Here is a 16,212-nt window from a genome sequence, read left to right on the forward strand (position 1 = left end):
TTTCTTACTTTCTTGCATTGTGTTTATTTTGTGCTGGTTCTGAGGCTTGAATTCAGGTTCTCAGTGTAGTCCCTGCGAGTTTTTACTCACAGCGAGTGTTCTACCACTGGAGCCCCAACTCTACTATCCAATTTTGCTTGTTAACTGGAGACAAAGAATCTCAAGGACTTTCCCGCCTAAGCTGGTTTCAAATCAAAATCCTGTGATCTCAGCCTCCTGCATAGCTAGGATTACAAGCATGAACAACAACAGCATGGTAACTATTAGGTTTTTAACTTCCTGGGTTTCCACCTATGTCCTTTTTCCCCGCAGAGGAGGATCTCTCAGGCAGCTTATGGCTCAATTTGAACTTGAACGAAGCAGCCACTATCCATCCCAATCTGTGCTGAAGTATGTTTGTCAAGGAAAGCTTGATTGTCCGAAGTAACACATGACGCAATGGCCGTAGAAATGCTCGCCTTGAAGCCTCAGTGGTAAACAGAAGAGCATTCTTGGCAGAGAAATGTAATTGAAGTCTCAGAAGCAAATTGCTCTGAGGTTTCCAAGAAACTGAACTGTAGTGTGGTCTTTGACTTCTTTTGTTGTATAGACAGCTGTCGATATCAAGAATTTCTTTGTATAATCCAATGAATCTCCTTTTTTAACTTAAAACAGCATGATTTTAGTTCCCCTCATTAACACAGCCTCTCTACTGTTTGAACTTGGTTCCTGGCTGTCAGGACCTCAGCTGACTCACGTTACTTCAAATAGCTGGGGATTAACTTCTATGGCAAACATGGAAAAGTAGACTCCAGGATACCTACCTGGCTACATCCTTCAAGAATAATGAAAAAGTCCACTTCTGTGTTTGAATGAGGTAAGGAAACACTCAGAGGGAAGTAAAAATCATATTGGGCTGGGAATTTGGCCTAGTGGTTAAAGTGCTTGCCTAGCATGCATGAAGACCCAGGTTCGATTCCTCGGTACCACATACATAGAAAAAAGCCGGAAGTGGTGCTGAGGCTCAAGTGGTAGAGCTCTAGCCTTGAGAAAGTCCAAGGACAGTGCTCAGGCCCTGATCTCAAGCCCAGGACTGGCAAAAAAAAAAAAAAAGGAAAAATCATATTAAAAAAAAAAAAGCCCATGCCTGGGAGTTTGGCCTAGTGGTAGAGTGCCTGCCTAGCAAGCACAAAGACCCGGGTTCAATACCTCGGTACCACATACATAGAAAAAAGCCCGAAGTGATGCTGAGGCTCAAGTGGTAGAGCCTTGAGAAAGTCCAAGGACAGTGCTCAAGCCCTGAGCTCAAGCCCAGGACTGGCAAAAAAAATCCAGCATGGTGGTTCACACCTGTAATCCTAGCTACTCAGGAGGTTGAGATCTGAGGATCATGGTTCAAAGCCAGCCCAGGCACTAAAGTCCATGAGACACTTATCTTCTATTAACCACCAGAAAACCAAAAGTGGCACTGTGGCTCAAGGGATAGGGTGGTAGCCTAAAGCTGAAGAGCTCAGGAATAGCACCCAGGCACAGAGTTTAAGTCCCACAACCAACAAAAAAAAAAAAAAGAAAAGAAAAGAAATGAAAGACACCTTGGGAAGAAACCAACAGAGGAGATCTAATCTCACCCAGAGCACTTTCTACCAATGCAGAGTACCATTGAGAAGTAAAGTTAGGATTGTTAAATTTAAAGGAGGAAAGAATAAATTCTCCTTCAAGTCCTTAACAGGTCATTGGAAGAGTGAGCCTTAATTTTTGGATTCATCAGCTTTCTACTGATAAAAAAACCAGGGGGTACACAACACAAAATGTTGCCTCATGTTTTCAGAGGTTTCAGTCCATAGCCACTTGGTCCAATTGCCTTGAAATTGTGTTGATTCAGTACATCATGGCAGGAGCACAGGACATAGAAGCTGCTTACCTGATGGCTGCAGAGAAGGGAAAAAACAGAAAAGGACCAATAGCCCATTTAAGGTTATGCCCTCAATGACCTAATGTCCTTTGGCTATCCCCACTTCTTCAAAGTTCTACCATCTCCCAAAAGTGCCACAGGTTGACAAATAATCCTTGAGCCCATGGGCTTTCAGAAGACCCTTAAGATCTAAACCCAAAACATTCTTATCTGAATTCTCTGCTCTATCTTGTCATGAAGGGGTCAGGAAGTTAAACCATAGGTCTGAATGAGACATTCTCATAAGTGAAAGCACGTGGTGACTGTATATTTCAGTGTCAGTTCTCAGGAAAAATATGCTTTGAGAAATGAAAGACAATCATTTTATAACAGTAACACAAAAATGTATAGTATCATAAATTGTAAATCTAAATCATTGTTTTATGTTACATTTGGCCTACTTGTTGCTAAAAGTGATCTCTATCTGTTAGCTGATCTACCTATCTATCTATCTATCTATCTATCTATCAGGCATGACCTCAAGATTTCATTTTGGTCACATCCTCATCATTCTTTTTCTTTATTTTTTAATATGCTCTTGCTTTTTCCCAGGACTGGCTCATGATCCTCCTCACCTTGGCCTCCCCATCACTGTGAGTACAGACGTGAACTACCATTACCATATCTGGCTTCCTTTATTAGATGGTGTCTCACTTTCACCTGAGGTGGCTGTGAAAAATGATCCTCCATATTTCTGCTTTCTGAATAAGCTGAGATTTCAAGCATGACTCATTGCTCCTAGTCAATAGTTTTGAAACCTAAACCAGCATTGGTATCATTAAAAAATATTAATGTGGTGGCTGGGAGTTTGGCCTAGTGGAAGAATGCTTACCTAGTATGTACAAAGACCAGGGTTCGATTCCTCGGTACCACATATATAGAAAAGCTGGAAGTGGTGATGTGGCTCAAGTAGTAGAGCACTAGTTTTAAGGAAAGCCCAAGGACAGTTCTCAGGCCCTGAGTTCAAGCCAGAACTGGAAAAAAATATTGATGTGAAGAATTCTCAAGAAATGACTCTAAAACAAAGCAGTAGTAGCATCATCTGACTAAGCAAAGACTTCTTCAAAGATACCTAAGATAATAAATTCTTAATTTAGGAGGAAATTGTTACAATTTATTGTCAGCTCAATTAACCAGGCAAGCATTACTTTTCTTCTGTGTGAAGTATTGCTAACTTTCCTCTAAAATCCACTCTGTTATCAAGACTAAAGAAATCAGCAGCCTGAAGAGTCCTAATAAGAGGTAAAACAGTATGAACATTCTAATATTATAGAACAATTTCATCCTGGCAATGTGATATATTGATTTTCATGAATTAGTCATATATATCATTTATCAAATTTATTATACATTCTAGGAATGTATTCTAGAAATTTAAATCTGCTTGGGTGTCTGTTTAGATATGTTATTTTTTCATTAGTACAATGTACTTAATAATCCCATGAAGAGAACCAGAAATACATTAGCAAATGGAAAAGACTGATTAATTTAAAATAATACCTTTTACAATCTTCAATGATAAGATGTGTAATTCTACTTAGACTTTAAAAACCCCATTTATTTTATTTTGATTTTGCTCCCACCAAAATAATTCTTGTGTCTTTCAAAACTATTTAGATTAAGACATTTTAGAATACATAGTCTCCAGAGACTTAATGTATAATCTCAGTTGATACTCTTTAGTTCTTCTCTGGGGAAAACATAGATGAATACAAAAGTAAAAGTAATGTTTTTAATATGGTCTTAAGAAAATAAGGCAAAAACACGTATCTGTCTACTTTCAGAAAATGGCAGGCAATATATTAGTTTGAAGCATTTTGTTTGTTATGTAGGATTCAATCCCACTGCCAACACAATATCTCTCCTCAGCTAAGTTTTGAAGATGTTTATACAGAAATCCTCTGCTGAGGGAATAGCTCAACAGACACTTGTCTAGCATGTTTGAGGCAAAGGGTTGATTTTTTAGCCCCCCCTCCCTCTCTCTTTCTCTCTCTCTCTCTCTCTCTCTCTCTCTCTCTCTCTCTCTCTCTCTCTCTCTCTCTCTCTCTCTCTCTCTCTCTCTCACACACACACACACACACACACACACACAGCATAGAAGCAAACCCCCAAATTTCTTCCCCTCAAGATGGCTTCAGTTGGACCTTAATGATCATCATCTACCTTCCCTTCAGTTTCTCCTCTATTATTTCCTTTCTAACCTTCCTCGTTCACACAGAAATGTTCTTTATAAAAGCATCATTGACAGCCTCAGATGTCTGCCTTCCAAGCAGGTTACTTTGTTGTGGGAGCAAATAAAAAACAATTTTACAAAATGGGTGATTTTGAGAAAGGCAACATTTTTGTTGAGAGGTGCACCCTTTTGCCATATTATGGAGAAGGGCAACAGGCAGGACCAAATTTCTGTAGACTACGTGGGTACAAAAGTCAGGCTGTTGACTTCTGTACTTCTCTCAGAAGACAGCATTAGGTATCCATTATGGAGATGCCACAAAGGGCAAGAACTTCAACTGTGGAGAGGATATGCCAGAGGACTATTTGGAGAACCTCAAAAAGAACATCATTGGAACAAAAGGGATCTTTGCTCACATTGAAAAAAAAAAAAAGGAAGGGCAGGCAGTCGTGAATCATGCCTATAATCCTAGCTACTGAGAAGGCTGGGATTGGGAGGATCATAGTTCAAAGTCATTCTGGGCAGAAAAATCTTTGGGACTGCCCTTCCACCAACAAAGCTGTATTGAAGACAGGGCTCAAGTGGTAGAGTACCACCAAGGAACAAGTAAGCTGAGTGAAAGTATGAGGCTCTGAGTTTTAGCCTCTTGATACTGGCACAGGAAAAAAAAGAAGAGGAAAGAGGAAGATTTGCTAGCTTATTTCAAAAAATCCACTAGTAAACAAAAGGCATACCCTATTTATTACAAAACAAATACCTCATGGCTTTTTATGTACATTTTAATTTAATTGATCTCTGACATTAGAATTCAGATCATGAATGACTGACAATATTTTGCTGGACAGTCTTGATTTATGTAAAATTGTGTTGTACTTGAATTGCTAGCCTATTAACAGCAATGGTTAAAGACAAAACAACACTATATCTATTTTAATATTTCTTGTTTTTGATGGTGCCACTTTATTTAGAATTCACTGTGTCTGAAATGTTGCCTTTAACTTACTGAAAATTATTTAGTGCAGTTTATATAGATATCAAATAAAATATATTTAATCTACCTCACATTTAATAGTTGATTTATAAGTTCAGATGCTCTTAAAAATAACCATGATAGACACAATAGTTTGTTAGACTTTACCTTTGAATTCTGTGCAAATTGAGACTAAGTCTTAATTCAGGATTGTCTTTAGAAACCCATAAAATTACGGACTGTTTAATGGCAAAAAGAAATTCAGCACATAGTCTACAACATTACGCAAACTGAGGGAAGGGGGGTAAGAATGTTAAAAGGTGTGACACTGATAAGATGTACTGTATTCATACACTGCTTGGTTGAATGGCAAACCTTTTGTACAACTTCTTAAAGATAATAAAAGTATACTTAATTAAAAATAGGGCCAGGAGTTTGGCCTAGTGGTAGAGTGCTTGCCTAGCATGCATGAAGACCCAGGTTCTACTCTTCCATACTACATACATAGAAAAAAGCCAGAAGTGGCGCTGAGGCTCAAGTGGTAGAGCTCTGGCCTTGAGAAAGTCCAAGGACAGTGCTCAGGCCCTGAGCTCAGTCCTAGGGCTGGCTATTTTATTTATATATATATATATACTCATAATTAAAATAATTAAACTTTCATACACACACACACACACACACACACACACACACACACACACACACGTTGTTGATTATGGGGATTGAATCCTAAGCCTAGACACTGTCCCTTAGCTCCTCAGCTCAAGGCTAGCACTCTATCACTTTGAGTCACAGCACCACTTTTCTAGTGGTTAATTGGAGATCAGAGTCTCACAGGCTTTCATGTCCACGCTGGCTTTGATGGTAGTCGTCAGATCTCAGCCTCCTGAGTAGCTAGGATTACAGCCATGAACCACTGGTGCCTGGCTCAAAATTCTTTTTTTTTCTTTTTTTTAACTTAAATTTTATTGTCAGGGTGATGTAGAGAGAGGTTACAGTTGCATATGTAAATTAATGAATACATTTCCTGTTACTTTCTCCCGTGTTTTTCTCCCACTTTCTGTTCCCTCCCAGTTTCCCCACCCTCAAGCTGTAATGTTCATTTCCAACATATTGTCTTATAAATATCGCTGTTGGATCGGTTCACCCTTTGTTCTTTGTCTTACCACTTTGTTGTTACCCTTCCCTAATTCAAATACACACACACACACACACACACACACACACACACACACACACAATACAGCAATACAGAAAACATGAGTACATTTCTTTTCGGGTAATTTTACCCCTTTTGATGCTCTTTTCCAGTTTTTCGCCCTGGTCCACACCTACCAGTTATATAGTTCACTTTTCATATAGGCTCTAGTGAGTTTTGTGGCTGCACACACTCACTCTTTTTTCATATATTTTTATTGTAATTAATAGAAGGGTTACATTATATTCACCAGATAGAAGGTGCATTACCTCACAAGCATTGATACCCTTTCTCATGACATGGTCCCCATTTCCCTCCCACCCTCCCCCTGCTTATCTTGATTTCCCCCTTCCCTATCCAATTTCAAATAACCAATTAAGCACATATAAAATATATCAGATAACAAGGAAGAAAATTGTAACAATATGAGCTCAAAAGAAAGTAGTTCATGAGCATACCTATGTAGCGTGCATACCTGTATTGTAACTGGGTAGGAACTTAAAATGAGTCTTAGACTCAGGACAGTCAAAAGACTGGCTAGGATGGCTCAAGGGGAGAGAGCACCAGTGCTCAGTCCTGAATTCAAATCCCCAGCTAGGATCAAAAGAGAATTGTGGTACATTTTTTCCTTCTCAGTGACTTGACTGGCTTTATCACCAGAGGCCCAAGGTCCAGGAATTTATTACCTACTAAGTCACTTTGCAACCAGGTTTTGCCTATCTGGGCTTCAACTACACATTCATAAAATGAGACTAAAAGAAATGACCACTTCCTACTTTCAATGCAATATCACCATCAAAATAATTGGCACAATCTGTAGAAAATACCCTTGAGTGAAGAAAGTCTAAGGAATTATTAACCATTCAAATGAAACTAAGTAATAGTGGGCATTAACTTTCCTGTCATTTGTGAAATGAGTCTCAGCCATTTTTGAGATTCATGGAGCATATCAAAGAGAAACATTTCCCAGTGGGTTGTAAGCTATAGCAGAGGCTAAACCTGGTTCTGCAGGACAGGGTGTTTTCAAAGTGTCATTAACTTGAGCTCTGGGGACAGTGTGAGACAAATGGGAAGGACCAGAGAAGTGTCTGTTGTCCAAAAAGAGAAAAAAATCCCCTTATGTTTATTTCCATATGCATGTGACTTTTAGATAGTAAGCCCTGTTGGTGTCTTTGGATAAAGAAAGTAAATATGAGGGGGGAAAAAATCTCTCATTGTCAATAGGTAGTCATTGTGTTGTGAACTTTTCTTAAAGAAAAGTCATTGCCACATGAATGGAGACAAGAATATCTTTCTTTCTTTCTTTCTCTTTCTTTTTTTCTTTCTTTCTCTCTCTCTTTCTCTCTCTCTCTCTTTCCTTTCTTTCTTTCTTTCTTTCTTTCTTTCTTTCTTTCTTTCTTTCTTTCTTTCTTTCTTTCTTTCTTTCTTTCTTTCTTTCTTTTTGTGGGTTATGGGGCTTGAACTCAGCCTGGGCACTATCCTTGAGTTCTTCAGCTCAAGGCTACCACCCTGCCCTTGAGCCAAGTCCCACTTCCCATTTTCTAGAGGTTAATGGTCCTTCTGTGCCTGGGCTGGCTTTGAACCTTGATCCTCAGATCTCAGCCTCCTGAATAGCTAGGATTACAGGCGTGAGCTACCACACTTGGCTTGAGGAAAGAATTTCTTTCTTTTTTTTATTAAATATTTTTGTTGTAATTAATAAAAGGGTTACATGATACTTGCCAGATAGAAAGTGCCTTAATTCACATACATTGATACCCTTTCACATGTCTTGGTACCCATTACCCTCCCCCCCACCCCCCCTTCCCTATCAAATTTCAAATAACCAAATACAAATAAATTCAATATAGCAGATAACAAAGTGAGATACTGTAACAATATGAGATACCCAAGGGACAGCAAAGGAGATGAGAGATAACATAGTACATAAAGGACAACAATCATTCGTTATATTGCTTTTGTTTCAATATCCTGGAGGTCCTTTCAATTAGCTTCATACTATATGGCCTTATGTATCAAGATTTTGCTCTATTGCAGATCTCTGCTAGTAGAGCCCAAGGTTTCTACTGATTATGACGAATGAGGGAAACCATTGAGCCTAAGTTCCTTTGAGTCTGGCTTACTTCACTTAATATGATTTTTTCTAAGTCTTTCCATTTCCTAACAAATGGGGCGATGTTGTTCTTTCTGACAGCAGCATAGAATTCCATTGTGTATAAATACCACATCTTGTTGATCCACTCATCAGCTGAGGGACATCTAGGTTGGTTCCATATCTTTGCTATGGTGAATAGCGCTGCAATGAACATTGTTGTGCTAGTGGAATTGCTGGGTCATACGGGAGCTCTATGTTTAGCCTTTTGAGGCACTGCCATACTGCTTTCCATAGTGGTTGAATGAGTTTGCACTGCCACCAACAGTGTAGTAGTCATCCCTCCTGGCCACATCCCCTCCAGCATCTGTTGTCATTTGTTTTCCTGATCCTGGCCATTCTAACTGGAGTGAGGTGGAATCTTAGAGTTGTTTTGATTTGCATTTCTTTTATGACCAGAGATGTTGAGCATTTCTTCATGTGTCTATAGGCCATTTTTCTTTCTTCTTCAGAGAAGACCCTCTTTAAGTCTTTGGCCCATTTTTTAATGGGATGGTTGTTACTTTGGTGATTAGTTTTGGAGTGATTCAATTTTTTGAGTTGTTGATATATTTTAGATATGAGGCCTTTGTTCGTTGTTTGGTTGGTGAAGATCTTCTCCCACTCTGTAGGCTTCCTAATTAATTTACTAGCTATGTCCTTTGAGGCAAGAATTTCTAAAATTGATAACTAGGTAAGCGTTTATCATGTCTCTATTACATGAGATAATATTTTCATAAGGGAGGGTGTCTAATGCTCTCAAACTTTCTTCTTTAAGCAACTGTAGACATTTTTCATTTGCTTTAGGTCTACAATTGTGGTTGCAATCCCACATAGATACACACTAGTCACACACACACACACACACACACACACACACACACACAAGTTGGGAGAGGGAATTAGAGCTTTTCCTACCATAGCTATTAGTTCCAGTAAAGGAATAAGGAGAAAATTATTTCAAATAAGGAATTTCATATTTTCTCTTATATTTAAGTCCAAGTCATTCATGAACCTGTGGGAAAACATGAACAAAAATGATTCCTGGGCCATCAGTTTGGCCTAGTAGTAGAGTGCTTGCCTAGCATGTATGAAGACCTGAGTTCGATTCCTTGGTACCACATACATAGAAAAAGCTGGAAGTGGTGCTGTGGCTTAAATGGTAAAGCTATAGCCTTGAGAAAGCCCAAAGTCAGGGCTCAGGCCCTAAGTTCAAGCCCAGGACTACCAAAAGAAAATGATTCCTTACAATTCAATTAAGTTTTGAAGGAAATATTAGGAAGGACACAAAGGTGAAACCACATCTCAAAATCCCCAAGTCATCTTTCCAGACAGATTACAGAGCAAAGAGGTCAAAGGCACATATAATTCTAGCTCACACTATATAATTTAGTTGTCAATGAAAGGCATATAACATTAGTGTCATGTTTAACAAAAAACAGAAAAATACAACAGGGTTTGTCCATGTGAATTACTTCTGGCATTTCACTAAAGAAACCAAAGCAAAATTCTGGCATATCTTGCATACAGATTTCCTACCAAGGAAAACAGGTTGGATTTTGAACTCAAAGCCAAGTCTTGTGTTATACAAGATGAAGCTTCTTTTTAATCATATTCCTTTATTAACTACCTGCTTACTGCAAAATCTCATTCTAGGACAAACTGTCCAAGAGTTCATCCATAACAAAGCTCATGTACAGAGAAATTACAGTCTGGAAAGCATTAAGAGGACAAAGGAATGAAGTGTGGAGGAAGGTAGACAGGAAAAAAAAGAGAAGGCAGCAGGGAATTGTGCAACAAGTTTCCTATTAAACAAATCCTTAAAAAGAAAAACAAAAGGAAAGAATGGTGGAAAGACAGGATTGCTTTGAAAATAAAACTGCACAAAACTTTTCTAAATTTGAAAACACTTCTGTTTTCTCACTATCTCATAGATTAGAGACATGATTAATAGTTACATAGTTATCAATTTTAGAAATTCTTGTCTCTACTCATGATTTTTCTTACAGAAATGTTCACAATGATTATGCATTGGCAATTGAGGGTTTTTTCCCCTCATATTTACTTTCTTTATCCAAAGATGCCAACAGAGGCTTTCTGTAGTTTCTAAAATTCAAATCCATATGTAAATGAACTTAGGGGAAATTTTTTTTCCCTTTTGGACACCAGGGACTTCTCTGGTCTGCTGCTTTTGTCTCACACTGTCCCCAGAGCTCTAGGTAATGGCACACTGGAAAAAGAAAATAGATATCCTCAACTGGATAAATTCAACACAGTGTTGTCTGCTTAATAAATGCTTGATGTATATAATTTTTAAAAAATCACCACATTTCCAGCTCACCTGCCCACACTCTCTGTCCACCTTCTTTTCTAGAAGCCTGCCCCACTCCCTTAAGCGATTGAGGGTAAGTACTGAGCATTTCCATTCACCTGAAAATTCGTTTGTAAATGACAAGGAAAAGAATGCAATTAGTATGAAGTATGGTAGGAATTTAGAAATAGTAAGTCTCAGTTTCGGTGTGATTTACCCAATTTATCATTAGTAGTAGTGTATATGAATCATGCCACTGGAAGTGGTATGATTATTCTGTATCCCTGGAATCAATGTCATCAGATAAGGCTGTGTACACATCACACATCACATTTCATAGTGGGGAAATGCATGCTTCACACTTCACAGGGCACATGAGCATCTGTGATCTATTTCACATGGCAGTGTTACGGCATCATACATGCTCGGGCTGTGCAGAACACATAGATAATTCCACATACGAAACCAGAGCCTCACTTCTGAGAGGAAAATAGCACACTGCGGTGAATCTTTCCCTTCATTTCCTATACAACATAGGATAATGAGTGTGCACGGTAATCCTAGATGCAAAAATAGATGCTGCTCCTGAAATGTCTTGTTTAACTGTCTCTTTGTTATTCTTGCATACTATAGACAATAACAATATTAGATCAAATTGAATAAGGGAACGTTTCCTATAATGCATTGTTGTCAAATAAATTTCCACTGTGAAGTTGAAAAAAATAAATGCAATGCTTATCATCCATCCATAAAGCACAGTAGAAAATTACCCTGGGTACTTATAAAAGCCAGGTGGCCCTCATTTTGGTTTCCTAGTTTCTGATTTCCCAGAGCAAGTCTATGATGACTCCATCTTCACAAACGTCTCATGACTTGATGCAGAACAAGCCTTTCAATCTCAACACACTCCAGGCCTCACTGAGATTTCTGATGTACTCAAATCCAAAACCACACAACCCTTCAGTGAATGTGGTTCTTCAGAGACCCAGATTTCTGCTTTTGGACATTAGACCAGAAAACTAGTTGGCTACAACTTGAGTGTTCTAGAACATCTGCATGCACAAGTGGTCCAGAGGACATTATGGGCTGAGATTGTGCAATTCAAGATCCCACCACCACACACTGCTTCTAGAACACCTGTGAAACTAGGGACTGCATTCCCTCCCACAGTCTTTTCACAGACCTCGTAACTAATGGATCATACATTTTCACTGACACTGCTCAGAGAACAGAGATCAAACTGGAAGTCATACAAACGATATGAATAGCAACCAGGAAGACTCGGAACATTTCATTACTGGGTCAAACTGGATTAATACGGTGCTTTATTTAGGTTCTCTGTGAAACAGAAAACCACTCCACCTTTAGCTCATGGTTTCATGGCAATGAGTTCACTCTCCTTTCTCAGTGGCCTTTCCCCTCCTCTGTCATCTGTCTCCTCTGCTTCTGATATGAAAGCGCTGATACGAGAATTTCTATAGTTTCTAAAATTCAAATCCATATGTAAATGAACTTAGGGGATTTTTTTTCTTTAGTCAAAACATAACCAAAATCTAAGAAAGAGAAAATTTCGGAACAAAGAGTACCATGTCCACAAGAGCCAAACTCTACATACATTCAGCAAGTCCTGGCATATGGTCTAGTGTCTATAGGATTGCAAATAAATATATGCCAAAACAAAAAGTAAAGCCATTTAATTATTCATTAGTGAAGTATTTCCTGCTGACCCTAGAGAGAGGATGACCACAACGTGACAGCATGATGATGACAACGATGATTTGGTATGTCAAAGTGACATTCCAAAGGCTTCAGTGAGATCCCAACACTACCATTCTGCAGCCCATATGTGGAATTGCTCTAGATACCTTAGTAGTTCTTTAACACTTGGGTTCCTTACAGTCAGAGATCAGTATCTTATCAAACTATTGGACGTCAAATGGTCACCTCTCCTACCCCATTTCGCCAAATTATGCTTTGAATGGCTTTAAGGTATTATCTCCAATCACATGTATCATTAAAAATTTCTATCATTAAAATTGTACAAATAGACAGGTTCAGTAGCTCGCTCCTGTAATCCTAGAGTCTACTCTCCAAGAGGCTGAGATCCGAGGATTGAGATTTAAAGCCAGCCCAGACACTGAAGATCATGAGACTATCTCCAATGAATCACTAGAAAACCAGAAGTGGTGCTGTGGCTCAAGGAGTAGGGCAGTAACCTTGAGTTGAAGAGCTCAGGGACAGCACCCAGGCCCAGAGTTCAAGTCCCACAACTGTCAAAAAAAAAAAGGATTACAAATGGGTGAACATTAGCAATTGTAGAGCTGTGTTGGAAATTCAGGTTATACAATCCTGTGGAAATATTTTACAGCCTCCCACATGGACTAGAATGAATAGCAATCAGATTCTAGCATTTTATAATGTTAACTGAGAGCAACTCTAACAGGTTGTTTATCACATTGTATATGAAACAAAAGATAATTTTAAGTATTTTTTTCATCTTCATCCCAGAGAATAAGAGTGCTTCTCTACTTTCAAATAATTTTAAGAAAAAGTAAGAAAATATATTTTTACCTTTTTTCCATACTATATTTACGTTTTTTAAGATAAGAAAATTTAATACAAGTGGCTTTGAGCCTCAGTCCCCGGATCTCAACCTTCTGAGTAGCTAAGATTTCAGGTCCTGGCAAAAACTTAGTCCATTTTAATACCTTATCTTAGAATGCACAACTTCAGTGGACTTTATCTACCAGGGCATTTAAGGAGGAAATACTTACGCCATGATGCCTGACAGATGGAACATCTCCGCCGTTATGTAGGATAAGTAGCTGTACAGGAAGACGAAGAGCGGCTCGATGACTCTGATATTATGAGTGAAACGAGTGGTAAATGCTGCTATGAATCCCAGGAAGACGCCGATCAGTACCCCGCCAATCCCCACCACGAAGAAGTTAGCAATTCCTGCAAACACGTCAATGGTCTCGATGGTTTTCATCTGACAAAATGACTTGAAAAGGTTGTACAGGACCTGGGGGAGAGAAAACACACCGTAAGAAAGATCCCGTCTACTTTCTTCTCGCCTCTTGGGCCCATACGCACCACCTGTCCCTCGATGAGTGACTTCTCCTCTGTGAACCCAAGCGGATGGAAATGGGGAACCATTGTAGAGTTATTTGTAACACCTTTTAATCTTGTGGCTTTTTTTTAAACAAAACTATTGTTTCTGATGAAAAGTATGCTGTCCAGGAAATCATTTCTCGACGTCAAAGGAGAGAGATTTCAAAAAATATTTGTTTACTATCCAGTATACCCAGCTCTTTTTTAGCACTATGGTTTGTGACGCTGTGTGTTACAGTAAAACTTACCAGTGCTAGCGTGAAATGGTTTACTTTCCAAAGACTCACCGTGAAGTCACACAAGGAGAGTCTTCTTCCCAAGGTCTTCACCACAGACCTGACCTCTTCATGCCACTTATATACATAGGGATATGCCTGGTGTCATATGAAATTCAAAAGAATTTTTGTGTCTGGTCCTGGGGCTTGAACTTAGGGCCTCAAACTTTCATTTTTTTTTTCTTCTTGAGGGTTGGCTCTATGTCGTTCGAGTCACATCTCCACATCGTGCCTTATTTTTCTTTGGTTGCTTTTGGTGGTTAGAGATAAGAAACTCACAGACGTTACTGCCTGGTATGACCTTGATCCAAGAGCCTAAGATCTCAGCCTCATTAGTAGCTCAGAATACAGGTGTGAACCATTGATCCCCAGGCCAAAGGAAAAATCTTTCAAAGCAAGGAGCAAGTATGTGTTGTGTTATAGTGAGGTAGTGTGCGTGTGCGTGTGTGTGTGTGTGTGCGTGTGCTCACACGCACATGCGTGTGCTATGATTTCACACATAGTTAACGCCTCTAAGAAATGATGCTACATTGTTGTCTGTTGTCTGGTTTCTTTCACAGAATTGGTTTAATTCAAGAATGCTAGGCACTTCTGAGAAAATGTTCCTTCAACCGTTGGAGGGGGCACTGAGCCAGCAGGATGGAGAACTGCCTTTAGACTTCCCTTTCATTGATTTTTTTTCACAAAACTCGCAAAACAAGTTCAAGTCAAGCAAGGTTCATGATGTTATTTTTTGTGTGTGATGATGTTTTACAACTCTAAGGACCATTCAACATCTTCAGGTGAGCCAATAGAGAAGAATATTGGAGATCAGGCCTCTATGACATCTTCATTTGAGTTCTGAGAAAGTAAAAATTGATCCAATTTGACCAAGGTCAAACAACATAAAATGTCAGAGGCAATATAGGAACACAATTCTCCTGACCTGGTTAAGGTGCTCAAGGCTTGACCCTACTGGGTGAGTCATTCTGCCTGCTGCTTGCTTGACACCTCACTATTTCTGGTTTAGTTATGGCCATTTTTGCAGTATACTGCATTATGAATTTGATATATATAAACATTTATTTTATATATTTGATATATATTTATATTTCTTTCCTGATGATAAACATCTTACTATGATTTTCATGTTGTCTAATAGATGCAATATATAGAGATAACTACATGTAAATAACTACATAGACTGGCAGGTAACTATACATTTACATAAACAGACAGACAGACAGACACAAATAGATAGAAATTGGTGTTCATATAGCAGTGATGATTCAGAAAACTGTGAGATTTTCCTTTCTCTTAATTGTTGGTGTAACTCTAAGAAAATTTGACCTTCTGCCACCAAGAAATAACTTAAAAATGAGCAAGACCTGCACCTTTGAGGAATTAAATACAATGAAAATGTTATCATTTACTAGTCCAAGTAGAAACTGACTTCAAGTAGACTTTGCTGTAGCTTCCTACTGTCAGCCAGAGACTTGCTTCAGGCACCAGGTCACCATGGCAACAACATGGAAGCAACTGCTTCCAAGTTGAAGACCAGAGATGTTCTACCTCTGTGCTTCATGATTGCCAAAGACAAAGATGACAGTCACCAGCACTCCAGAAGAAAGAGAAGATAGAGACAAGATTACCGCACTTCTCTATAGAGAGTTTCTATTTTTTCAATGAAAGTCTTCCTGCTAGGCTTCTTTGGACATTGCTTTTCTGTCCCAGCTGCTACCACTTCTCCCTGCCTCCAGCCCACACAAGGGAATTAACTTGAAACTGTCGGTGACCTTACTTTGGAAAGGTTTAATAATCTTTCATGTGTGTGTTTATTAGAAATTGATACTTCTTTTTGGAACTGTTCAGTTTGTTTGCCCATTTCTTAATTGATTTTTTAAAGTGTCTGGATGATGTATAGAGTGGTTACAGTTACATTTCTTGGGTAGTGGGTATATTACTTCCCATGCTTTTCTCCCACTTTTCCTCCCCCACCCCTTCCCCTTGTCCCCCACTTCTTTCCCTATTTCAAATAAACAAATAAATGTATATACAATATAACAGGTACCAAAGTCAGATACAGTAACAACAGAAAATAAACCATGAGGGGGAAAAAGAGAAAAGAAAT

At 38.8% G+C, this 16,212-nt stretch overlaps 1 protein-coding gene across 1 annotated transcript in view; it reads right to left on the reverse strand.

The window, feature by feature from the left end:
• The window catches only part of Slc9a2 (solute carrier family 9 member A2), a 98,331-nt gene that overhangs the window by 40,801 nt on the left and 41,318 nt on the right, over positions 1-16,212 (reverse strand). The window contains exon 3 of the mRNA XM_090336297.1: positions 13,488-13,738. Coding sequence (XP_090192423.1) covers positions 13,488-13,738 — 251 coding nt within the window. The remainder of the gene's footprint in view (positions 1-13,487; positions 13,739-16,212) is intronic.

The sequence above is a fragment of the Megascapheus bottae genome, chromosome 7 (assembly GCF_031878675.1).
Source record: "Megascapheus bottae isolate mThoBot1 chromosome 7, mThoBot2.hap1, whole genome shotgun sequence".
Taxonomy (NCBI): domain Eukaryota; kingdom Metazoa; phylum Chordata; class Mammalia; order Rodentia; family Geomyidae; genus Megascapheus; species Megascapheus bottae.